Genomic DNA, 26,075 nt, shown 5'->3' with positions numbered 1-26,075 from the left:
CTTCTGGCAGGATAAAGTGCCACCTGTAGTGCAGAGCTGGACTGGAGCAGGTAGTTGAGTGGTTACCAAGCTGTGTGGTGCCTGTTTTCTGATGCTTCGTGATGGTGTCACCTAGTGCAGTAAAAGCACTTAGGTGTGTTTGAAAGCTGGGAACTTTGTTTTATTCTCCACAACACTTGAAAGAAGGTGATGGATTCAATAAGCTTGTTTCAAGAGAGGCAATTGATAGTGTTCATTTGTAAAAAATGTTGCTGGGTTGCTGGAAAATAGGAGGGGAAAGTTGTGAAGAAGGAAAGTCTGCAGACTAAGCCTGCTTATACACATTATGATGAGCCCAGGCATGAAGTGAAAGGAAGACTCATAGCTCTTCATTATCTAATACTCCCTTAGGGCAATAACAAACTCACTTTAGAGCCAGCAAACCAGGCCTGGGGGCTTGCAGAGTGAGAGCACACATTGTTCTTAGAAAAAGGCTGGTGCTGGAATATTTTAGTGCAAATTTAAAGCCCTCTTTAATGCAAAATATTCCTCAAAGGAATTTGGTTTTGTTGCATACTATTTCAAAAGCTGCTTTCAGTCCAGCATGATGCCTTCATCCAAACAAAAGGTCGTTAAGTATCATAAGTTAAGTATCATAAGAGAGTAGCATAATGTTGCTTTTTCATACCCCCTTATATGAGCTGAGGTGTTATGTAGAGACCCACCCTCGTTTTTGGAACAAAAAAAGACCAAATGGAGAAGTTTACCCCTCTCTGCTTCAGTGTGTTGTAGCTTTTCAGCCTTTCTGTGGTGCTTAGTGACCACTCGGTATTGCATGTTTCATTTCAGAATACATAAATCATTTTTATACTGAAAATTCAAGTGCCTAATATATTTGTGTAGAGGTCCAAGGGTTTTCCTGGGGTGGGGAGCGTGTGGGAGGGAACATAACACAAACCTCCAGTGTCTCCCACTGGTAGATGTACAGTTGTACTGCTTTGTACTTCTATAAGGAGTGGGGGGGTAGAAGTTACAGTGCTGCTTCTGAGGTGGTAGGATTCATGGCATTGATTTGACCTGCAGATGTTAAATCAGTTTGGTTGATACTTCTCTGTTTAGGATCACAGTGAAAAGTGGAACTCTCTCTAAAGAAAGTAGAGTACTCAAATATCTCCTCTTTATTTGTATTCCTAGAATTTTCAGAGTCCAAGGTGATTCTTCATATGAGCAATTTGACCTAAAATAAACTCACTTTCTTCCCCCTTTCCAATAAATTAAATGCCATTGCCAGTAGTTTAACCTCAGAGGTGGCCCTTGTTGAATCAATGTGGTTCCCCTGTTTTGACACAAACAGCAGCAGTGAATGAAAAGAAATGTATGAGAGCCTGGCAAATGCAGCGGAGGGGAAGATAATTTTCACCCCTTCCGTGGAGCAACCTCTATGTTGTCAGCAAAGCAAGCTGAGTTACAGTCCTTCTGCTAATTGAGAACTGATAGAGAATTTTTCACCTGTGTGTAAGATCTCATTCTCTAGAGTGTTTGCAGTAGAGCAGCAAGTGGTGGCAGTCCCACCCTTATCACTGTTTTGAAGTTACCCAGGTAACATCAGGATGCCAGTTCATTCTGATACATTCACAAAGTGTCTTTGAGGCATTGGTGCTCAGCATCTCTGTGTAACGTGATTCTCATTTTACAGATGGAGTTTGGGAAATGTGTAACTGCATCAAGGTAGAAGTGGAGTAAAGGACTGAAGTCAGCCTTACTCTCAGATTCCCTAGCTCTTAGGATGATGTCTAGCTCCCTCCCAGAGGGTATATGAAGAACTCTCACTGTCTCAAAGATGATACTTGAACTTATTTCTGATGCTTGTGGACCAGTGTACAAAGAGGAAGTTTAATATTTTAATATCCCACCCTCTCTCATCTCCCATGATAATGCTGCTTGTCCTTCTGCCCCTTCTAACTCTGCAAGAAGAGAAGGAAGCCGAAAAGGGCACTGAAATTTCCCACTGTTCGTAGTGTTGGTGTCCTGAACAACAGAGACCTTTCCTCTAGCTCGTCTGGGGAGTCTGCCTCTCTGAATGCTTTGGGAAATTGGTGTTTGGTGAGAGGAGGAAATTGTGGTTTACATGTGCAAGAATGAGTTAGTAAACAGTCACCCTGTGTTAACTCTGGAGGAGCTGAGTGAGGGTAGCGTGTGACTTGATAACCCCACACGTGCCCCTTGGTGCCGCTTGGGTAGAGTCATCTGGCACTGCTGCCAAGGGACAGCCCCACGAGCACAGGAACACCAGGGCTTGAAATAAATGCCACATCAGTGGGTTTCCTGAAGTTGGAATGACCAATGCATTTGTCAAACTGTCAGCCCCGTGAGGCCAAGGAAGAGAAGGATGTTCAGGTCTGCTCTCTTGGGTGGGGCGATACTGATGAATTTGTACATTTGCCCTCTCAGCTGAGAGGGAAGTCAGGCAGCAAAACCAGTGCCTGGTGAGCACAGAGGAGGCTGGGCTACATCCAGCGGCAGGCAGCTGCCTCACGATGCTACCTGTTTGTGTCAACTAAATTGGTTGGAAAAATACAGGCAGGCAAAGGGGAATATGGGCAAAAATAAGCATAAAACCACTGGGGCAGGATTCTTGCTATATGTACCAAGATGTCAGCAGGTCCTTTAAATGTGCTTTCTGTTAACACCTGCAGTCACAGATGTTCTGCAAGGCACTTAGCGCTTCACAGGAGTGGGGACAAAGTCAAAGCGTTTCAAATTACTGTAGAAACACTATCCCAGATTCATAATGAAGACTGAATTTTACAGTTCAAGCAGAGGCTTCATTTCTTTGTTGTGTAAGAAAACAGAGCACGTCTTCCCAAAAACTGTAATCTTTATATTCCAGCTACCAAATTAATTATATGAGAATTAACTAGGCCAAATAATTAGAGTTAAAATTAATTTGTGTATTTAACTTCTAAAATTAATATCTAAAAATTTAAAGTATGTTTATCATGATGTATTTTTTAGTAATATAATTACAGCTCTTCCAAGTTTCTGTCTACCTAAAAATTATTTAATTCTTGTGTTTTGTCTGCAGTGAAGAAGGTAAGAAACTTCAGAGTTTGGATATCCAGACTGCCTTTGCTCTCTCTTTTACAGCACTGTTGAGTAGGAAAAGAAGGAAAAAATCTTGTCTGGAAGTATAGTGTTAATGTCATCTGGGGCCACCAGAAAGCGTTAATTATTTAGTTACAGGGTTGCTGCAAAGTCGAGTTGGATTTACTTGAATGCTCTAAATGCGGTTGTTTCTCTCCCATCACATCCGTGCACAAGACTTTAGTGTTAAGTGATCTGAAAACTATAAAGTATCTATTACCTCAGTGAGATCAATTAGCACATTTGAACTTGAGATTTCAACATTACTGGTGAAAATTCAGCATTTATAATGTTCCTCATGAGTATTCTTTCATGTAGGTAATCTACAATGTCAGCTAGCTAACACCACTTTTGTCTCTGTATGGGAAGTGGTTCACAATTGAAAGGGCAAAAAGCACTGTAAGAATGTAGTTGAGGCAACTTTCCTGCCTAATGCAGCTCTTGCTTTCTATTGCTCTGGAATGTTTCACTCTCGACAAAGGGAAGGGATGAATGCAGTGAGTACTGTGAGCATGTTAGATTTTCACAACCAAACCAGCAGTGGCTTTAGTCAGAATATGGGTAAAATAATGTTGTGGTGTGTCTGGAATATTGCATGACGTGGTGAATTTCAGACTTCCAGACTGTATGATCCCTTCTTCATCAGCATTAAATATTACAAGCTGTAAGCATGATGGTCTGTTTCTGCTGGAACTTGTCTTTAAAGTTGAGTTGTTAAGCCTTTTAGAACATGTTTTTTTATTATTAGCGAACCTATGTTTTTTAAACATAGGCAAGCTAGACCTAATGTCTTAGGCCCTATGTTCTTTAGGCACTATGTTTCTGCCTCCTTAAGCAGTGTGAGCTGTCATTTTGTCTTACTCCCCTCTGACTCCCTGTGCACTCCTTCATTTATCTCTTCCTCTTACTCTCAGCTTCACATTTTGTTTCATGCTGCCTCCTATTCCTGGAACAGTCTCCCAGTCTCTGCTGCCAAATCCTCCCTCCCTTTCTCTGCTCTTGGGAACCCATTTCTTCCAGCAATCATTCCCAAGTTGTTTACTTGACTAATTGTCTCTCCTTTGTATTCTTTCTTTCCTGTATCTATTGTTCTGGATCATGTTTTATATGGCAAGATACAGGAGTCTTCTCTTTCCCACTGAACACCTCTCCATACAGGCTGACACACATTTCTACCTGGAGAGAATTTTACTTTTCTGGCAATTCTGTTCTTTCCATTCCAACTGAGTTAAGGCAATCAGATCATTGATTTTAAAAAAAATTGTTTGGAATTTTCTGTTTGCAATTGACTTATTTGAACTAAGTTTAAGATTTATTAAGAAAGCAAAAGAATCCTTGAAAACATTAATGTTGTTTTAGGCTGTTTCAAAATAAATAGTATTCTGAATGCTTCTGTTTTAAGTCCTGCTTCTGATAATATCTGACCTCATATCTCACTACCACACGTAGAACAGAAATAGTTTCATAATTGTTTTATCCTATAAATACTTATACAAGCTTGCAAAATGGCATACAAGACATAACTCCACTAATTTTGACTTGAAGGTTGAGCATAGGTTTTTCCATTATCAGAAACTAAAAGTGAAATTAATGCTAAATTTCTGCATGGAAAAAAAATCCAGTTTCTTGCTTTGAATATAAATAGTTTCCATGTCAATAATAAAAAATTAATCCAATTTTCAGTAATTGATTGTGTTTCATTGGGCATTTTACTACTATCTGTAAATTTTGGGGAAAAGTCTTCGAGATAGGTGGGTTAGTCTTCAAAATCCACTATTGGGCCCCTTGCAGTTTTTTCTTCAGCTGCAGTCCCTAATGAAGATCTCCATTTTGCTCAAAATTCTTGAGCTTTCCTGACAAAACTTCAGTTTTGTCAGAGGGTAGATTTGATTGCAAATATGGCAGCTTTTGTTCCTGAGTTGTCCTGGGTACTGTTGATTAGGATGTTAATGAGGTCCTGGACTTTGCATGAAGGAGTATTTTAAAGATGCAATGCTTCATAGCATAAAAAAATTCTACTCATAAGCAGTTGACTACTTAGAAATGTAAGAATATAGCACCCACTTTGTCAATTAAGTCTATAAAATGGGAGGAAGACTAAGAACTAGCTGCATGTAATTACAGTACAGTTTAAAATTAATATATTTGAGATGTATGTCCTTTCAAATAAGTTTTGTTTCTCTGTGTTGATTATCTAAAAACAAGACAGAAACAAAGGGGAACAGAAGGTACAGGCTTAAAATCGTTGTTTAACATCAGTAGTGAGCGTGGCATAGTGTAAACTGTGGTGTGGAAATAAGTGTGCATTGCCTGTATTGCTCTGATTTCATAACAATTGCAAACACAGATGGCTTGAGAGAAAATTAAATCATTCCACCCACATTAAGACAGGGCAGTCTAACAACACTCACAACTTTTTATCATCCTGTTTCTCTATCAGTCTCTGTCATCCTGTCACTTACACACCCTTCATCTATGGAAAACTAAGCAGTGTGTGATGCTGCTGCCGAGCCCATCAAGGCCGAAAGGACAGCTCTCTAGGCTGGAGTTGCCCCCACCACTCAATGCAGGGCATCTCCATCCACCCTCCTGGCACAGGCAGCCTCCTCAGCAGCAATACCCAAACAGGACAACTCTAGAGGCAGTCAGTGAGAGCTACCAGGTTCAACCTAGAGTCCAGTGATCACCAGATGAGTCCATAGTCATCAGGTAGGTCCTGAGACAGGCCAACAAGGCAGTACATACTTGTAACATAATTCAGGTAATGGCCTGAGCTCAGGTACAGCTTGATGGTCAGGGCATTCAAAGGCTGTTGGTGTATGCAGTGCCTTGACAGTCTTCCCTTACAGAGTCCCCCCACTGAGATCTGTTTCTGCTATAATGCTTGTGAAAAAGCAGATGATGACTTTTCATTGCACAGATGACCATGAAGGCTTGGATAGGGCAGTAGAGTGCTTTGGTTTTGTTCCTGTCTTGCAAAACCCAGGCCTCCAAACTGTTGTCTCACCCAGCTTGTGTAATCTCCATAGACCTCAGGTCATGCCTTTTCCACTCATTCTACTCGTCTTCCCGTTGCTTGTTTTTACTCTTTTTGCCTGGCCAGATTTATAGCTTGCTTATGTCACTTTTGCCCCTTTTTTTCTGAAGTGAGTTTGCACTGTGTTAATAGCTAAGCCAGCAAAAATGTGAATATTTTGTTTTCTGAATCCAGGAGACTTATTTGTTTCAATCACACCAAGGTAAGAGGGAACTGGATTTTAGATACTGCAAAGTGTGGGAGATATGCCATTAGCTGTACACTGAGTGTGGAGGTCTTGTGAACTGAACACCTTGGTTAAAGGCAGGTAGGAGGGAGTTGCTGTACACAGCTGGGGAACATGTTCATTTACAAGCACAGCAAATAGTGACCCTGAATCTTGGTGCAAATACAGAGAACAGATGAGTGCAAGAGCTTTCCTGAGATTTTAAGCTTTGGCAGAGCATACTTACAGCTTTCTTCTGGTCTCAATTGGACAAACTTTTAGTGTAACAGTATTAAATCTGTTCCCTACTGTCATATGTTCCTAAATAAAATTGACTGGAAAAGAAGATTATCTCCTATGTGTTAAGTGACAGGAGGAAGCAATTGAAATATTGGCTCTTGCTAATATGAAGAATTAGCTCTTGCTAATTAATGTGAAATTTTCTAGGCATAGCTCATAGGAAGAATGGTTAGGCTGCTTTCATAACAATCACAGATAAAATTTCATAATATACATTCTATATTAAGACACTTTCAACTCTGACTGACAGTTGTTTTGGTGTTGCCACAGTTTGACTGTATTTCTCCACTTGATTAAGCTACTTAGGAGAAATCATCAGAAAAGACATTCTATTTTCTGCAGCAGAATCATTGATTGAATTGTGATAAGCAGGAATCACGAGAGAATGGAAGTTAGATTCTTGTCCATATCTAATGTGGAAGGAACTGCATCTATTTCCTGTTCCCACAGTTCAGTTGAAGATGTTCTGCCATGATAGGACATACATGTTGATTGCTGATATAAGGAAGAGGCTGAAGATGGTGTATTCCCACCATTTGGGGTGACTGAGATATTCGCTTCCCACCTGGGAAGGACTGTAGAGCAACTTGGACTGCCCTTGTGTGGCAGGCTCTAACCTGCGCTGTCTGTGATTCTCTGTCCCACAGCTCCAAGTGCCTGAGTGCAGAGAGGAGCTCATGTCTCACATTATCATCTGGTTTGGCAAAAAAGGGTTAGGGTCAGAATGTACATAGACCTATGTATCAGGAGAAGCACAAAACAGAAGGAGAAGTAAGGCCACAATGAAATTGTGCTGTTGTTGTGGTGGCCAGATACCTAGATTTTAAAGGTTCAGTGCCACAAGAAACACAGGAGTGGATATGCTGCTGCGATTATCTCAGAGGAAAGTGCCTTCTTTCTCTCCTGAGCACTTGTGTTATACAGACCTGTGCACCCCCAGAGCTGTGACATCCCCTCAGCTGGTGGAAAACTCTGACTTGTGTGAGCACTTCCAATGCTGCAATACTTGTCGTCTTTCCTTTTCATTGCAGCAAAGGTGTGCAGCTGCCAATATATGCCAATACTTATTATTTTTACTAAGCTTCACCGACTGCTGAAGACTGAAATTTTATTTGGGTTTTTTTAGCAATTCTTCAGGTTTCTTGTTTGCAAATCTACTCTTTAAGCAGATTGATAAACAAGACAGCAGACTGTTTTCCCTTCCCAAATTTGTCCTATGCTGAGACAGTGAAACTTGTAGGGGCTTGTGCTGACATTCAACTTGAGGGAATGCCTCAGTGTAAAAGTTTGAAATTCCTTTGCTTCTGAAAATGAGTCAGGTCAGTTGTAATGACCCTAGGCAGTGAGTGTAGTATAATGGAGAGAAGGCAGGGAGCTGAAAACCAGATTTCCAGGAAGCTCTTATGAGGAGGACCTTTTTGTTTTTGGGGGAAGGATTTGTTTATGTTGCTAACAGGTAGTGCTGGGCCATGCCTCTGTCATTGGCATGGAAAGGACTAAACCTGTTGCTTATTTTTTTGTAATATAAAAGAGTAAGAGAACAAAGATCTGTTGGAAACAGAAGGGATATATTATGGATCCCAACACCAAGAACCTTGCAGGAGTCATGGGATCCCTGTGCGCTGCCCCACAAAGCTGGCCTGGCAGCCGGAGCGGGCCTCTCCAAGATGTGTGCCTTCATGGTGTCTTCAGACTTCATTGCACTGGCAGAAGGGTAAATTCAAGACTGCAGCTGAGTTTCCACTAGACTGGGATGAGGGAAGTTCATGCAGATCTGTTTAGCATGGACTGCAGTTTGTTGCTCTTGCAGAAGGTGTGAAGTTACGTACCTGTCTGGGGGTGATAATAAAAAAATTAAAATAATTACTACTTTGTCTCACAGGTCTTCTCTTATGTCAGACTGACACATTTCAAGGCTGCTGGCCAGCTGGCAGCTGTCCAGCTTGCCACAGGTCTGTACTGAGAGGCCTATGCCTGTGTGGGGACTTGCTGAAGCAGAGCACAGCGCTGGCTGGAGCCTGCAGCCCTGTCTGTTGGAGCAGCATGGGCACTATTAGTGTTTCTTGCCTCTTCGATCTGAATTTTGTATTCCTTGGGCAGTCTTTCACTTCAGGATTTGACTGTCAGTGGATACTAGCTGAAAGACACAACCAGAGCCCCAAAATGAACTTGGTTGGCAATTACATTGCAATGTGACTGTAATTTCCACAGTATTTTTTCTACCCAATATGTGGAATGCAACCAACATTCATTCTTCTGAGCTTCTACACATTCTTTTGCTGTGTGGCTCACTGTGCTCTGCTGAGATTATAGTTGCCAGGTTTCCTGTCTTTGTGAGAGAGGGGAGCTGTACCTGGAGGCCTTGGCATACAGGTACCACCGTAGACAAGGAGGGGCTGTTGTGTGTTAGAATCAAGCAGACTAATGAGGAATTTTGTGTCGTGATGACACCATTAAAGTGGAATGGGTTGGAAAATCAATCAGATTCCTTCTCTGATTACTGTGTAACTCAATTACTGCAGTCCCCCTGGGGCCCAAGGCAACAACCATCTCACAGGAAGTGCGGGGAAAAAAAGCCTCTGAAATAAAGCTGTTGTGGATAAAGGCAAGATCCTGCTGCTCTGCATTCCAGAAGGAGGGGTTATATTAATAAAAAAGGCTGGGGAAATGCACTGGTGACATTGGGGTTTAGGGTGGCAAGACCTTCTGTAGTGCAACTAGGAAGGAATTTGTATGACAGTTCTTGATAAAGGTGTCAAATGATACCCATTATCTTCCATGTACCTTGGCTTGAACATACCAGAAGCCCCAAATACTTATATTCTGGTCACTGGTTTTGAATAACTGCTGGTCTTGAGCATTTGTACTGATCTCCCACAATCATTTCCAAGAGCTGGAAATATCTGTAGATCAGTCATTAAAACCACACAGTTCTGATTGTTATCTTGCTTTCATATCACATCAGTTACCATGTGGCTTAGCAGCTGATAATTCACACAACAGTTTATGTTTCACATTAACAATGTGTATCACTAGGAAACAGAGCATCTAAGTTTTATATAACCTTTGTCTTAATGCTGGTGATCTGTGAGATAGCTGACCTTACAGCTGACGCTCTCTGATCTAGAGATGCTTTTCTGGCAGGCCAGGTGCCTGCTGAGCCTGTGTCCTTGGACCAGTGAACACTTCAACCTTGCCATGCGTTCTGACTGCCACCTCGCACAATTCGCACTCAGGCAGTCCTGGCAGGAGTTCGGAATGGACCTTAATTTATCTAGAAACCTGGTGGGTTTATTGTGGAGTTAGAGTCCAAGGAGTTTGATATCAAAAGAGGACACAGGTATTTTCCTTTAAGAAAGAATAATTTTCACTGTGGGTTTGTTTGTTGGTTGTTTTTTTTTTAATTTTACTTTATTTCTCCAGTACAGGTATTTCTGGGCTTTTTGGGTACGAGTGGTTTCTGACAGCTCTCTTGCCTTTTAATATAAAATTTGTTCAGTGTATTTGTTTGTTGCTTTTTTCTTTTTCCTTTCATTTGAACCTAAACCAGCTGATGCAGTCCCCAAAGAGCGAAATGCATCCCGTGCCAGCTGGCATACCCTCTGGCTGTGAAGCCTTGTTAAAGAGATCGGAGCTGACAGATTCTTGAGCAGCAATCTGATACAGGCCTTTTTTTTTAATTTGTTTTTTTGAGCTCACCCATGTAACAAATGGGTGCTTGTTTGGGAGCTTCGCTAGAGGCTTGAATGGAATCATTGTTATCAAAACACTGCTGTGATTCAGAAGTGCCCAGCAAAGGGAGTTCCTCTCCCTTGTGCTCGTCAGCTGGGCACTGCAGGTGTGGCAGGCTAGCTTAAACCCTGGTTTCATCCTTATTCTGCAGAATAATCCAGTTGTCCTGTGATTTTCATCTTTAAACTGATAACTGGGAAGCTGAAGCTACAGTTCTTTACAAAACAGAGACTCAGTTCAACACTAAAAATGAAGTTGGAGAGATGAGTGAGTGTAACCAGGGAAGAGAAATGTTTTCCAGATTGATATTTTGGGGATAAAGCGTTGTGAAAGTAGTACCTTGCCAGGCTTTTGCATAGATCAACATGTTCTCAATTTTCTTACTGTTACTGTGGTGTTTAGATTCCAAATTTTACCCCAGAAATGCTTGGAAATTCATGCAAGTAATACATGAGCTCCTGAGCTTTTAGTCCCTCTTTACATTATTTTCTCTTGAAAAAACGTCTTCTCCGGTACATGTTAAGATAGTGAATCTTTGAATCCAGAATAGTTTAATGTTTCTATTTTATTCAATAGGATTAAAAAGCAAAGGGAACGGAACTATTTGAGAAGACACTGACTTGGAATTCTTGGTTTTCTCAGTCAAAATCAATTATATAGGAATCTGAGTGAAGTGTCTAGCATGAATTTGTTGCACAGGAGTAGAATGAAGACCGCTTCTCATACATGGAGCATTGTGATATGTATGGAGCTATGTATTACTGTGTCTTACAAGGATTTCACCTCATAAGAAGATACAGCATTTGGTTTAGATTTCTGTTTAACCTCTCTCTGCCATGATGAATTCTGCCTCAGCTGGCTTCTGCCTCTCTGTGACTTTGGAGCTGTAGTGCCAAGCAAGAAGGTGGTAATGTTGGGGATCCTTGCAGCATCAGTGGGATGGGAAAGGCTCATTGTCGAGGAGGAAAGTTTATTTTCCTGGCTGCTTTTGAAATGTGGCACATGGTTTTGGGTGTTATGCTCATATTGTACTGAGTATTATGCTGGTATGGTACTGGCATTCCAGGTGTGTCACTGGGACTGAACTTAATTTGAACTGGAATTACAAGCCATATCCCATACTCAGTCCAGAGAGTCATACATTCAAAATCAGTTGTCACTTCAATAACAAGAAAAAGAAAAAACTATATGAGTTCTGTTTTTTCCATCTCTTCTCATGGTAATTTCTCACCTTCTCCCACCTGTCCTTTTTCCAATAAGAAGTTAACAGCATGTAGAGACAAAACTGAGAGTTAATCAATTGTCTGTGATGAAGAAAACATATCTCATTGTCACTGGATTTCCAAAGCCAGCTCTGTCATTACAGAGGGCTATTTGGGAATGAAGACTTAATCCATGTGGAGTCTTGGGAACAGAGATTGTTTCATCAAAAATCTTGATTCATCTGCTGCCTTGCAGTGCGACTTTCAGTGCATTTTGCTGTGTCTGTTTCTCCAGTGGAAAATTATTTGGTAATATACTTTACAGTGACGGTTTACAGCTATTCAGAAGACCTCATCAGGGATAAGGTTTCATTGTGCACTACACAAGCCAATCCCTGCTCTGCTGAGCTTATAGCAGAGAAGTTATTTGAGATAATACTTAATGATCATTATAAGGCTTGTGTAAAGAGCACGCTGACTCTTTTCCATCTGCTGTCATAAAGTTAGCAATATTATATCTCTTCATATAAAATCTGCTTGTGTTTTTTGTCTCTACTTCAAGCTGCACCAACAGTTTGGAAAACAGCCTGGTGGGAGTCTTTAGAGTGGGACTTTTGGCCTCATCTATGAACTGATGTTTTCCCTGACTCAGAAGGATTTTTTTCTGTCTAGTAATACACATTTCAAAATAAGCATCTGTCTTTTTTTCCTGGTGGAGCAAAATAAGCATCTGTCTTGCAAGTAGTTTCTTTTCTGATGAGGCTAGTTGTTAAAGAACCCTGACTTTACTATATAAAAACCTTATGTCTATCTTAAACTCACAGACAAACTAGTCTTCTGATGTTCTTTGTTTTATCAGAGTGATAGTAACAGAAAGGCTCAAAAATTGGATGAATGGAGAAAGGATGAAGACATGTTTTGGTAAAATTTTTTGTTATTGTTGTTCTTGTGCCTCCTGGTTGTAAGCTGTGTGAGTTGAGCAGGTAGTTAGAAGGTCTGTATATGGTGATGCACATGCCTGCGGGGGGGAGGGGGGGGGTGAATAACAAAGGGTTTGAGAGAAAAAAGGTTTTTTAGCTTTTATGGAGAGCTCATCTTGAGCATGACTGACTTGGTGAGCAACATCTGGCTGGCATTGAGGGTGTTCTTGCATTGTGCTGGGAGAGGCAGCAGGTGCTCCCCAAAAATCTCCTTGTATGCCAAGAAAGGCACACTTGGTGTTGCTGTAAGTCTCATTACTGGTAAGGGAGAGAGGACTCCACAGTGATTTTTATTTTATTTGTAAACCAAGGAGCAGTTTAGTTACTTTCCCTGGTGTTTATGTTTTAGATGACTTGGTGTTTGTTGGCTTTGTTGAACATTTTTCCTGAAAAAATAACAACATATGGTGAAATAGTCTGCTGCCATAAACACAAAGCAGGAGGTGAGAGAGCTTCTTAACAAGCAACTTTCATGTGTTTGAGACCAACCCAAATTTGCATTGTGCTGTTGGTGATTTAAAACCGGCTTCATTCTCTTCAGTGGCATATGAGAGAAGGTGATGAAGATTTCAGAGATGTTTCATCTCCAACTGCCACTGAATCAACTGGCAACAATTGGGTGTACAGTACGTGGGCAGCCTGTGCCCCCTGCCCTCTGTGATACCTGAGGGATGATGCCTCTCCACAGCCATATTTGAGAGGTCTGGAAGAATGTGAGTTCCCAGGTCAAACGGGGCAGCCTCATGGAGAGGGCTGGAAACCATGGAAATGGGGAGTTGTGGGGCAAGAGGTGGTGAGAATGTGAGGCATCCTGCTGGGTTCAGGACAGCTGTATCCTCAGGGCCTAGGGAGTCACTGGCAAGGACTTGGACACGTCATCATTAGTATGAGAATGTGAGGGCTCTCTCCTCCTCTTGTAAATTTTGAATAAATTTGGGCTAGAATAAAAGGGCTTTATGTTTTCTGTTCAGTGGCATAAAGAGGGGTGGGGGAAGGCCAGGTACTCATCTCTGTTTGCTGTAGTGTGTTAAGATCTTACCCAAGGCAAATATTGAGTCCCTTTGCAATGTCGGGACCTTTCTTCCAAAGGCCATTATGGTTGCACAAATGGTGTGCATCACTTCCCAGGGAACAGGTCTGCCTGCTGATGAGCAAGAGGCACTGCCCACCTTGCACCTGCTAGTCCTGCCATTTCATCTCAAACCCGTTAAATACCGTGAATCCATACTGAGAATTGACTTTTTCTTTTTAAATTGCAGGATGCAAAGAGAACGTGCCATCATGTGAATGTGAAACAGCTAAATGAGAAAAGGACACCTGGGAAGGCTGAGCTGAAACTGCTTGTGCACAGAATGACAGACTGATTTGCTGCTGGAGACAAGATCAGGAAACCTTGCTCCTCCGAAAGACTTTCCTGAGTGAGAGGAGAGGAACAGGAGGAAGAACACAAAAGAGCAATGGGAATTGAGGGCCATGGTTACCTGAGATAAATGGCAGATCCCTGGGAGTCTAGCCTTGTAGCTGTTTGCTTTAGCTTTTTCTCTCTCTGCAACTGCTCTTCCTTTTTTGCAAGCTGCTGCTGGGTCCTGCCACGGCGGCACTGGAGATTCCAGGAGCGACGTGGGTGCAGCGCGTGAGGAGGGGTGAGCAGCCCGCCCCACCATGATTCAGCTGTGGAAAGTAGTGCGGCATGTGCGACAGCTGGAGCTCCACAGATTGATCCTGCTGCTCATTGCCTTCAGCCTGATCTCCATGTGCATCCTGGCTTATTACGTCACTAACAGCCCCAAAATCAAGGAGCCACCACCCCTGCCCTTCAGTGACTGCAGCAACCAGCACCGCATCTTGATCCCACCACAAGCCAGCTGGAGGCTCACGAAATCTGTGGACACCTCACGCACAGATCCTGTGGTGCTAGTCTTTGTGGAAAGCATTTACTCCCAGCTGGGGCAGGAAATAGTGGCCATCCTGGAATCCAGCCGTTTTAAATACCGGACAGAGATCGCCCCTGGCAAAGGGGATATGCCCACCCTGACAGACAAAGATAGAGGACGCTATGCGCTTATTATCTATGAGAACATCCTTAAATATGTGAACCTAGATGCTTGGAACCGAGAGCTGCTGGACAAATACTGTGTAGAGTATGGAGTAGGGATTATAGGCTTTTTCAAAGCAAACGAGAACAGCCTGCTCAGTGCACAGCTCAAGGGTTTCCCCCTTTTCCTACATTCCAACTTGGGGCTGCGGGACTATCACATCAATCCTAGTGCTCCCCTGCTCTACGTCACCCGGGCTAATGAGGTGGAGCAGGGTCCTCTGCCTGGTGATGACTGGACTGTGTTTCAGTCAAACCACAGCACCTATGAGCCGGTGCTGTTGGCCAGCACGAAGTCCTCGGAGTCCATTCCTCACCTGGCCACTCACAAAGCGTTGCATGCCACCGTGGTGCAGGACCTGGGTCTGCACGATGGGATCCAGCGGGTTCTCTTCGGCAATAACCTCAATTTTTGGCTGCACAAACTCATTTTCGTGGATGCCATTGCCTACTTGACTGGCAAACGCCTCTGTCTCACACTTGATCGTTACATCCTTGTTGACATTGATGATATATTTGTGGGAAAAGAGGGCACTCGCATGAAAGTGTCTGATGTAGAGGTAAAATCCCCAAAGTAGCTATCACTAGAGGCCCTAGACAAATTTCTAATGTGTGTGGTATATCAGGAAAGTCAAGATGGCAAAAGTCAAGGTGGTGTTTAATTTGATTGGTGCAGTTGTTCTCCTCTTAAACAGAGAATTAACCTGCAAAAATGCTGAGGCACCATATGTGATGCTCTCACAACAGTTTTGTGGGTTTAAATGGAGCATTTCAGGAGCTGCTCTCTCTGAATTTAAGAGGAAGATGCCTGTGGTGGTCTATCCTGTCTCCTCTTTAATGTAAGGAACGATCATATGCAGGTTTGTAGCTGTACACTCTACTTTTCAAAACGAAAAGGCAAGTTGTGTTAAAATAGAACAGCAAATACATGTTTATTGTTATTTATTGTGATATGTATAAATGGTATATATTATATTGCAGAACTGTAGGCCAGTCCATGAGGCCTACATGAGGCCTGATACAGTCTATATTTTAACCATCCAGCTTTTCAGCACATAACCAAATTGGGAAAGGAAGGGTTTTCTCTCAACCTTTGTTACACTTCCCTCATATCCGCCACTCATCCTTGGGCAGGGAATATCAAAAAATTCACCAGGGAAACATGGTCTGACCAAGTCTTCATGAGAACCATCTCTGTGGCTTCACGGTTGGGAAAGAGAGATGCTATCTTTGTGGTTTGCTTTTCTTGGCAGTTTCTAGAGTAATACAGTGACCATTAGAAAAGGTTATGGGTAAGGCACAGAGACAGATTTTGTGGAGGAGAGAGAACTGAGACAGGGAAAGGAAAAAACAAGTAGGAAGAAGGTAAGAAGCTAAGTGCTTCTTCTCATTCTCTGTATCCTTGAAAGTATGTGATAAAGTGTGCATAAAGCGTGCATAGTCTGTGTGCATATGCTGCTTCATGGAGCCCAGGACTTCCTTTTGTATCTTCCCCATCAGTTCTGGTTTGTAGCCATCGAGGCAGGTGCATTGCCTGTTTCTCCAGATGAGCTGAGTCTGTTCACAGGTATTGCACTCTGGATTCCCATTCAGCACTTGCCCTTAGATGAGTCCTGGATGGAGTTCCCTGTGTGCCAGCCATGATGATGATAAGCCTGTGACAGCAACTGCCTTATCATGTTTCCAAAACAACTTCAAGGTGAAGCACCCTTTAAACTTTCTTCCAGGGGCACAAAACATTTGAGGCAAAGGTGTAAGACAAAATACTGTTTTACATGCTTGACCCCTTACCTGAACCTCATCTGTTCCATGTTCCCAAGAGCACTCTTCCACCTCACTAGGAGTCTTACCACCTTTTCTACGTGTTTTATGCATCCATGCAAGATATGTCTTAGTTGATCTTCATGTTTGTAGGACTTTGAGATTTTATGTTTTGCTTCTGATCCCAAGTTTAGCTTGGGGCAGAGTAAAACCCTGCACTCTGTTTGTTGCTAGCTTTATCTTTTCAAATCACTTGAAGCTGCATGCCTGAAGGAGCTCTAATTGCATGCCATTATTTTACTTGCTTCATTCTTTAATAATTCTTTAGAGCCACTTCGACCATAACGCTCTAAGCAAAGGGGTATAGAAAAAGTGTTTCCCAGCACACAGGTGTAGAAAAATGGAACAGTTGTATGTACTGCTTATTTAAGGAAAATGCGAACATTTACTTCATTTTACTGCAGTGTCCTTGTGTTTCGAGGTGCTGAAATGCTCTGAAAGATTTTTTATTTGAAGGATCACAGTCTTATCTTGGTCTGAAGCAGGCCTTACACCCTCTAACTCAAACTGGCAGAGATTCTCACCTCTATAGTGTTTGTGCAGGTTACAGACCCATGTGAGAAAGCAGCATATAGGTGGCCAAAGCTCTCGGGAACAAAGGCTGCTCTAGTGATGGTAAAAACCCAGACAAGATTATTCCAAAAGATGCTTTGTTTGGGTTTTAACAGGGTGAAATGGAGGAATAATCTGTGATCAGTAAGCAGAGAATCTCAGGCAAAGCAGATAAACCCCAGATTTATCCATTTAAAAGAAGCTCTCTGATTGCAGAGCCACGCGAGGTTAATGAATTTTTATTTTTTAAAAGCGAGAAATAACTACATGGATTTGTTGATAGCTTCTCACCATGGGGAAAGAAGGGGATATAATAGTAACAGAACAGCTGGCATTTTCTTTGGCCTTTTATATGAAAGCTCTGTTTCAGGGCTGTTATCTCAACACACAGCTCCTTATCTCAAAGCTTAGATTACAGTGGTCAGGGTAGCGGTTTGAAGATTGGATGCTGTGTGAAGGTATAAAATTGACTCTGCTGTCCCAGTGAGCCTGCTTGCCATATGCAGGTCCACGTTCAGAGAGCTTCCCAGACAAAACTACTGTTAAAAGAAAGCACTGAATGTAATTTGATCAAATGCATGTCCATGGTACGTCTTACATGAGAGAAATGTTTTTATTTGTGATGCTTAAAGGAGAGCTGACTGGCTTTCTTCTTTAATAAGAAAAAAAAGAACCATGCTTGCTTTTAGTTTAAAGATGATAACCCTTGAGTTCCTGCTTTCTGCTGAAGGGTTGCAGTAGGAGCTTGCAGTCCTCGATTAAAGTGGAACAGTTGGAAGTTGTACAAAGAAAATTATTTTCCCTTGTAAAGTTTCCCAGAGATTTGAGCTGCACATAATTAACAAAACAAAATCTCGGAGAATCCCTTCTCTTCTAAATTATTCCACAGTCAGTCTCTTCTAAAATCATAATCCTAGGAATTTACCAGACCTCCATGGCACTGGTCAACAAAGACAAGCCGTTTCTAATGCAAAAGGATCTGGCTTTTGTGATCCTTCCTGGTTGTCTTTAGGTATGAGGAAAGAAGATTAAGTAGATGAGTTTTTGCCTCTTTTGCTGGTAATCTCTCCAAGGGCATAAATAGTGTGAGCAATCACTGCTAGTGAGTCTGAGAGCAAGCTAAGTGAAAATCAAGGACAGTCATTTCATTTTGGGTTATGAATGGTGAGGGTGGAAAAGAGAGAACCTAGTGAGGGTGGCTGTCAGCCAGCTCTTGCCTTTCTAAATTGTAGAGGATGATCTTACCTGCAATTAAAGTACTCAGCAATTTCTAACTCTCTGATTCCAAGATTGGAGGAGAGGTAGAAATACCAGTATCATGAAAGCTTTCTCTTTTACCAGTGCTGTTTTGAGCTCTGCCAGTGCTGCTGCTGGGTGATGAGAAAACTGCAGAAAATCCTCTTAAGAACGTGCTGCCCAGGGTCCACAGGGGTAGTATCTACAATGCAGGTGTTTCTGCCACATGTCCCTGGTATACTTTGCATGAGCACTGAGAAGAGGCTATCAAAGCACTCAGCTTTCTTCCTCCATTTTTTATCATCTGTTTATCTTCATTTGTCCGTGCACTATTTTCTTGTAGTCATGATATCCTCTCTTCCCAGCATCTGGCTCTTGGCCTTATTTCCCCCTTTTCTTTTACCTCTTGTTAGAGGCACCTGAGATAGATGATATTTAGTGTTTGTATGGAACAGCTAAAATCTCTGCAAGCACTTCTAGAAGTTAAAAATTTTTTAGCTAAAAAAGCAGAGTTGCATGGAGATTTAGCCCCGTGTGACTGCAATACCAAGGTCACTGTGCCATCTTAGAAAAGGATTAGGTCCTAAAGAAGGAACCAGTACAGTCAGAGTGCTGTGGCTTACCCTGAGTTTTTCCTCACTCCTAGAATGTTAACCCCATTGAGAGAGTCTTCATCTTCTCTGGATGACATCAAGAGCTTGTAGTGACTGTTGAGTAAATCTTTGCAGATCTGTCAGTGAGATTATGTAGATTCTTAATGTTTTGCAACAAAAGGCACAGTTTTAAACTTTCTTCCCCTAACATTTGCTTAGAAGTAAATAGTTGTCATCATTTTAGATTATAAAAAAAGTCTTTTAAAGTGATGGGCATTGAACATCAGACTGAAGCTTAGACTTTTTTTGCATTGTGTCCAGAAATGTGCATTGGAATGTAGTTTTCTGTCACTTGGGCCTGCAGTATGGCTGCCCCAGTGAAGAACTAAAGGCCTCCGAAAATACAGGTCGTGTGTTGCAGTGGATGTTCTCTGATAGACTGTGACAAGCGTGAAGCAGGTCTGACCTTGATGTGGCTTAAGAGTTCTGGTGGGCAGTGCTCAGCATCTCTTTGGAGACCCCATCTGTTCCTTGTTGGGGTGAGCCTTGCAGAGCTTCTAGCATGGAGCTTAGCTGGGGTAGGAGCCTTTCTGGCTAGCTAGTGGGCTGGCTTGCATCTTGGAAAGATTTTTGAAATAAAAGATAATAATAAAATGTAAAAACTGATATAAAAAAATACTGTAAAAATGTAAAACGGAGATACTTGGATGGATTGGAGGGGCAATCTCATAGCACATTATGGATATAAATGAAATGCCACTTGAATCACTGGTAAGATATTATTAGTACTATCATATTCATCCTACTTTACGGAAGAGAAACAGAGTGCAGAGAAAAGTGCCACCTTCCAGCCCCTTCCCACACCTGTTTTGTTGCACCTTTCTACAGCTCACAGATCTCTTTAACCCATGCTCTGGGAAACATGGAGTGCATAATTTGTTAAAACAAGTGTCCAAATACTTTTCCTGGCATCTTAGTCTCTTTTATCCTTTTCAGGGGAAAGACATTTTTTCAAACCTACGCCATGCTACCTTACGGGTGTGGCTGTGACAAGGATGCAGCATCAGCAGAGGGATGGCACACAGTTAGCAATAAACCTGCCAGGAAAGCAGGACTCCATAGGGCCCCGTAGTCTCTGAATTTCTGGGGCCCCCTGAGTACCTCCCTGGTCCCTCCCTGGACACAAAGGATTGCAGCCTGCTGGAGCAGGGCTTTTTGGGATTTATTATCAGACAGATGTGTCGTCATGGTAACCCCAGCCAGGCTGTAAATCTCTTTCCATGCAGAGGAATGCTAAGCCTCTTAACCGCTGTCTTTCCTTCCTCCACTTTTCTACCCTAGCTTAGGGAACTGGATGTGCCTTTCTGGGCAACAGAGAGAAGTGGTGAGGCTTGGGACAGCTCTGGAGAAAGAAAAGAAAGTGGCACTTTCCTGTTTCATGTTCAAGGTGCTGGTCCCAAATTTGAAGCAATATTGTGCTCAAGCTGGGCAGACAGATGCCTCTCTGTAGAGAGATGCACAGCTCTTAGTCTGTGCTGCCCAATGTGTAGGGTGAGTCCCTGTGTCTCTCTATGTAACGAGATCTTGACCTCCTGTTGCCAGTGCTGGATCTTGTGCAAAGGGGGCTTCAACCATCAGTGCTGCTGGCACATCACCTTTCAAAAGCGCTGCCTGTGTTTATGATAGGTTCTGGAGATGTCACATGCCTTACATTTCTCAAAATACTGTTCTTGGTTGGGGATTGAGGTAAGGATGTGGTAAGCATATGGCCATGGAGGAACTGGAACCTTTGAAATTTATCCCAGTCTGCATTTGGTGTCACTGTTGTGTGGTCGTGGGAATGAGGAACGGGCAATTAAGTGTGTCTGTAGGGAAAAGTCTGAAAGCTTGGTTCCCTCAGAGAGAGCATTGAGACTTTACTGCAGGACTGCAGACAAAATCTGTCTGATCTTCCCACCTTGTCATGGTCATGGACTGCTTGCCTTGGGAATAAAACCACTCAGTTTCTTTCCTTCAAGATACATTTGCAGTGAATGGGTGATTGAAGTAAACTACAAAAGTCATTTTTAAATTAATATGATGGCTAGTGTTTGGTCAGCACTGTTTTGCTACATTGGTGTATATATCAAATCACAGCAGTGATTTTTGAGGTCATCTGTAAGTGGTAGATGTCAAGGCTCCTCCATGGAATGAGAGTCTGCCTTTGTGAGTGCCCTTTCCCCACTGAGGGAGTGGTGCACCTAAACAATGCCTGTGGAGTGTGAGCCATGTGAAGGCACCTTGCAATGCTATTTTGTGCTCCATGGGTCTGAGGAAGGGCAACTGATGCAGGCAGATCTCCCCTGTACAGTTTGCTGGCTTTCCCCAGAGTTACATGCCAAGTTGCCTGTGTGTATTTGCATCCAGCCCAAGTCTGCTGTTGAGGGATCTTCACTTTCACCTTGGTGCAGTCACTGATCCATTGCTTTCTTAGAAAAGCTATTAAAATCTAGATAGCCTAGACAGGGATTGTGTCTGTCACCTGCCAGCAGCCCTCCTCCCATTCCCTGTTTGATTGAGAACTTCTCCCATAGGGACCTGCACCGCTGGCACTTTCCCCAAAGCACCCAGGTAGTAGCAGAGTGTGCATCTCAGAGCTTCTCTCTTTTTATTGTTTTCTGGCAGAGAAATTTGACTGGAATTAGTTTGTCTTACTTGTCTGTGACACACTGAGCCCCTGGGGTTTTTTTGGGTTTTGTTTTGTTGGAGTTTTTTTTTGTGCCAAGGCTGGCTGCTGTCTTACTCTGTACACTGCTGGACCTTGAGGTTTATGGCACAAGGCACTTTCCTTTTGGCTGTAGCAATTACTTTGGACATTTAAAGCAGATACAAGTGAGCACGAGAGACCCTTTAGGAGATGTGATGACTGTTAATGTTGGCTTTCCCAAGTTTTCTTCACAAAATCCAGGAAACTTTTCCTGCTACAAAACTGTTTTGTCACTTTCAAGGGAACACAAAGCCAGGGCTATCTCCCTGCTGTGATAGGACTCACTGCAGGGGTAGTTCTGAGAATCCACTTTTCCTCTCCAAATAAAAGCCCCTTCCTTTTGGATCACTTAGTTCATTATACTGTTGACTTCTTTTCCTTCATCTGTACATCATGTGCTGCCTCACCATCTTTTTCATTAACACATAGACTGAGAAAGAGCAGAGGTTCAACAGCGAAGTCCCAGCCAACATGGGAGAGGAAGGGAACATCGAGGTTGAATCTGGAAAGCATAAAGGATCTGTTGCTTGCAAGTGAGATTTGCTGTCCCTTTTCCTTAGCACAGATACTCTGGGTCCCTCACATTGGAGAGCATCATCTGAGTATGGTTTTAAAGGGGCATAATTTAGTACAGCAGAATTACTTCAAGTAAAGATTCCTTATATGGAGCACTTGTCTGCTCTGCTTCACTCCTAGGGCAACAATGCCCTGTGATACCTCTTCAGACTGAACTGGGCACCAGTAGAGCATAGAGAAATGTTACAGAGCAAAAAAACATGCATGTGAACATCTTTTTCCTTTTGTTCAAACAGGCTTTACTGAGCACCCAGAATAAGCTGAGAACGTTAGTCCCAAATTTCACCTTCAATCTGGGCTTCTCAGGGAAATTCTACCACACAGGTAAACCACTGGCACCTGTTTGTCCCGGCCCCTGTTAGTCCCAGCACCTGTGTACAGCCCCCACATTTGTGTGGGGGTGTGTGTGTGTAATGCATCAGAGAGAGCATGACTCTCCCTTAGAACGAATCTGCATTTCAGGGGATTAGCCACTGCTTTTAAACACTGAACCCCTCTTCTGCCTTTTGTTTTTGCACTTTCTTTTCTGCTCTCTGTAGGTACAGATGAGGAAGACGAAGGGGATGACATGCTGCTCAAACACAGGAAGGAGTTCTGGTGGTTCCCTCACATGTGGAGTCACATGCAGCCTCATCTTTTCCACAATGTCACTGTCCTGGCTGAGCAGATGAAGCTCAACAAACAGTTTGCTGTGGTAAGGGGCATTGTAGTTTACTTACAGTACTAATCTCCTGGAATAGCTGTTTGGACCCCACTGAACTCAAATACTAGTCTAGTAATTCAACTGCATTTCAGAAAGCCAGTTCTGAAAGTTCAGATTGATGTGTGGCTCCTGTTGCTTGCCTGAAGACAGCACCATTCTCATGCCTGCCTGTGCAATGGGAAATGTTTCCTGGCACCTGCATGGCCCCGGGCAGCTCCACAGCATTCCAGGGTGCAAATCCCAAGGTGCTTGTTTGCTGAGGTGTCAACTTGTAGCATTACCATCCAAATCCAATTAATTTACAAACTCCAGCAGTAAGAAGGCATTTTCTTTTCCTTATTCAGTGTGGTTTTGTAAGGAAGTCACCTGGTCGGTAGTATAAAATGCTGTGTGCTAACAGCCCTACTTCTGGCCTTCCCAGACAATGCCGAAGGAAGTTACTTATCTAGGAAGTACAGGGGAAATTCCCTGGGTTTTGGCAGAGGAGGGGGAAGCCTTGAACATCCTGCATTGCTGGAACAATGTCTGTTTGATGCTTACAGCCCAGAGTTGAATATAGTGTACATGTTTCTCTGAAAAGAAATGTCCTCTTCACCTCTAGTTTGGTTTTTTTGATGGTAATCCCCTTGGGAAGCAGGCTGCTGTCTTGTGTTCCCATGACACACACAGATTAGAAATGATCTGGAATTCAGAGCACAGTCACAGCATTATAGAAACAATTTAGGCTCCTCCTTTTCCTGGTTAAGTAACAGTGCAGTCTTTTGCAAAGTGAGACAAAGCACAGAACACAATTACACATATTTAACATAAAGCAGACCAGCAGTGAGAGAAGGTTATTGCTTCATTTAGGGGCCCTGGTTTTATTGTGCACCACCAGGGTAGAGCTGTCGTCATTAATATTGTTACCAGAACCACATAGTGGAATTAAAACCCAAGAAATTCAGATATTTCCTGTCATTTTAGTATAGCTCCAGGCCCCATATCTTCACCCTCAATAGTCTCTTGCTCCATGTCTGCTTTTCTTTGGATTGCTAGAGACAGTACAGATCCCAGCCATCATCTTTCTTTCCTCTATATCAGTTAAGGAAATTTTGTTTTCCTTCTCTGCTGACTCACATCTACGCATTGTGGGACTGAGATATGTCACTTAACAGTATTGATTAGTATGTAGTAACCATGGAGCCTGACCTGAGCATTCTGAATTAGTCTGATTTTTCACACCTGCAAGCTGCAAGACCATTCTTATTGCAGCTGTTACCAGTGCGGAATGTCCTTGTTGATACAGAACTGCCCTTATATTTCTACAGATGCATAAAACAAGAAGTACAAGCAGTATTTCAGGTTTCCCAATCCAGAGTGTTTTCGTGTTATTCTGTCACCTTGCTCAAACACAGATCCTTTTTAAGGCTATTTGTTAAATACCGAATTAGCAAGCTGCATATTCTGCTTCCAGGAGCATGGGATTCCCACAGACTTGGGCTATGCAGTAGCCCCCCATCATTCTGGGGTTTATCCTGTCCACACACAACTCTATGAAGCATGGAAATCCGTTTGGAACATCCAAGTAACGAGCACAGAGGAATACCCACACCTGCGGCCTGCCCGGTACCGGCGTGGATTCATCCATAATGGAATCATGGTGAGCACAGCTGGGCAAGCACAGCCCACTTTCCTGCCCAGGGAATGGTCTTCTAGTGACCTGCATCAGAGGCATTAATCTTATTATCACCAGTGTTTCCAAACAGTGAAGCAAAGAAAAAAAACTTGGCTAAAGCCAGTTCTGTGTTTCTTGGAACAATTCATAGGTCAGTACTGAATGGAGAGCAAACCCAAGCCCAGCAAGACTAGGCTGAGATCTCACTGGCTTTTTCACACTGTGATGAGTTAAATGGTTGGGAGGAATAGCAAGAGTCCTCTGAACCAGTGCCATTTATGACATAGTCCCTTACCCTTTATATTGATCCACGAAGTGCTGCTTTGACTCATTCACGTGTAGATTCTGCTGCATCTGCCTCTTGTCTAACTTTGCTTTTTTTCTGATATTACCAGGTTCTGCCTCGACAGACTTGCGGTCTTTTTACTCACACTATCTTCTATAATGAATATCCTGGTGGCTCAAAGGAGTTGGACAAGAGCATTCGTGGTGGTGAACTCTTCCTGACGGTGCTTCTGAACCCAGTAAGTTCATCTGAAAGGGGAGTTGGTGTATGGCTGTCTCAGCCTCTGTGCCTGATACAGGAAAGGACTAGATCTTCCTGGAGATTCAGTACAACCACCATCACAGAGACTAGGGTGTGAAAGAGGGGGCCAAGGCTGTACTTGCTAAGGAATGCTGCTTTGCTTAACACGCTGTCAAGGGAGCATCAGTATCCAGAGTGTTGACAAATGCAGCACTCTGCAGGTAGAAACTTCCCAGGGTGACACACTGAGCATGGCCCAAGGTACAGTGGGTATTACCTGGGCTGCTGTATCTTCATGAATCAGAAGTGAGATGCTCCATCTGTTCCATGCACATCTCCCCTGACTTACTGATGAGTTTTGTTCACAATAATTGCTTTTGCTGGGCTTTCATTATGAGGTGTTCTCCCTTTTCTTTCAATATGTAGACACTTGAAACGATTTCTGTTTTCTTTTGTTGTGTTGTAGCTGTCACATTAAGGCTTTTTTGTGAGATATTGGTCCAAGACAGGGATTTCTTTGTCAATACTTGACAATTCCATCAATCCACTAAGCTAATGTAGTACCTTCAGCACCCTGCAGTCCCTTCCCAAGTCTTAGCCATGGATGGCAAATCACATGAGTTTCTCACTTCATATTGAGGCTGGGAGTGTGTACTAGGTGGCAAAAGACAAAAAACAAGCAAACAAAAAACCCTCAAAAAACAGTTATTTTTAGAAAATTCTGAATGGACTGAATCAGGAGATAAAGTTTGTAGCCCACTCCAACCACAGTAAGATTTTAAAATGTCTACCTCTGTAGCCACTCTGGAATATAATGATGGTTAATCTCTTCTCATGACTTCCACATTTCTACCACCTTACTTCTCCTTTAAACAACTTTTCCACCAGTGCCTGAGTATGGACAAGAAGCCATGCTGGCAAATCTGAGAGAAAGTAAAGTTGGTTCTGGCTAGTTTCATGGGTGGGAATCCTGGAGTACTGTGCCAGTCCTTCA

At 42.7% G+C, this 26,075-nt stretch overlaps 1 protein-coding gene across 6 annotated transcripts in view; it reads left to right on the top strand.

Moving 5' to 3' along the window:
• The window catches only part of NDST2 (N-deacetylase and N-sulfotransferase 2), a 133,613-nt gene that overhangs the window by 94,426 nt on the left and 13,112 nt on the right, over positions 1–26,075 (top strand). For all 6 annotated transcript variants that reach the window (XM_032695707.1, XM_032695709.1, XM_032695711.1 and 3 more), the window contains exons 3-7: positions 13,839–15,234; positions 22,435–22,522; positions 22,738–22,892; positions 24,355–24,540; positions 24,951–25,079. In XM_032695707.1, coding sequence (XP_032551598.1) covers positions 14,242–15,234; positions 22,435–22,522; positions 22,738–22,892; positions 24,355–24,540; positions 24,951–25,079 — 1,551 coding nt within the window. In that variant the 5' untranslated portion in view covers positions 13,839–14,241. The remainder of the gene's footprint in view (positions 1–13,838; positions 15,235–22,434; positions 22,523–22,737; positions 22,893–24,354; positions 24,541–24,950; positions 25,080–26,075) is intronic.

This window comes from Chiroxiphia lanceolata, chromosome 8 (genome assembly GCF_009829145.1).
Source record: "Chiroxiphia lanceolata isolate bChiLan1 chromosome 8, bChiLan1.pri, whole genome shotgun sequence".
Taxonomy (NCBI): Eukaryota; Metazoa; Chordata; class Aves; order Passeriformes; family Pipridae; genus Chiroxiphia; species Chiroxiphia lanceolata.
This window is presented reverse-complemented; position numbering and strand designations above follow the sequence as displayed.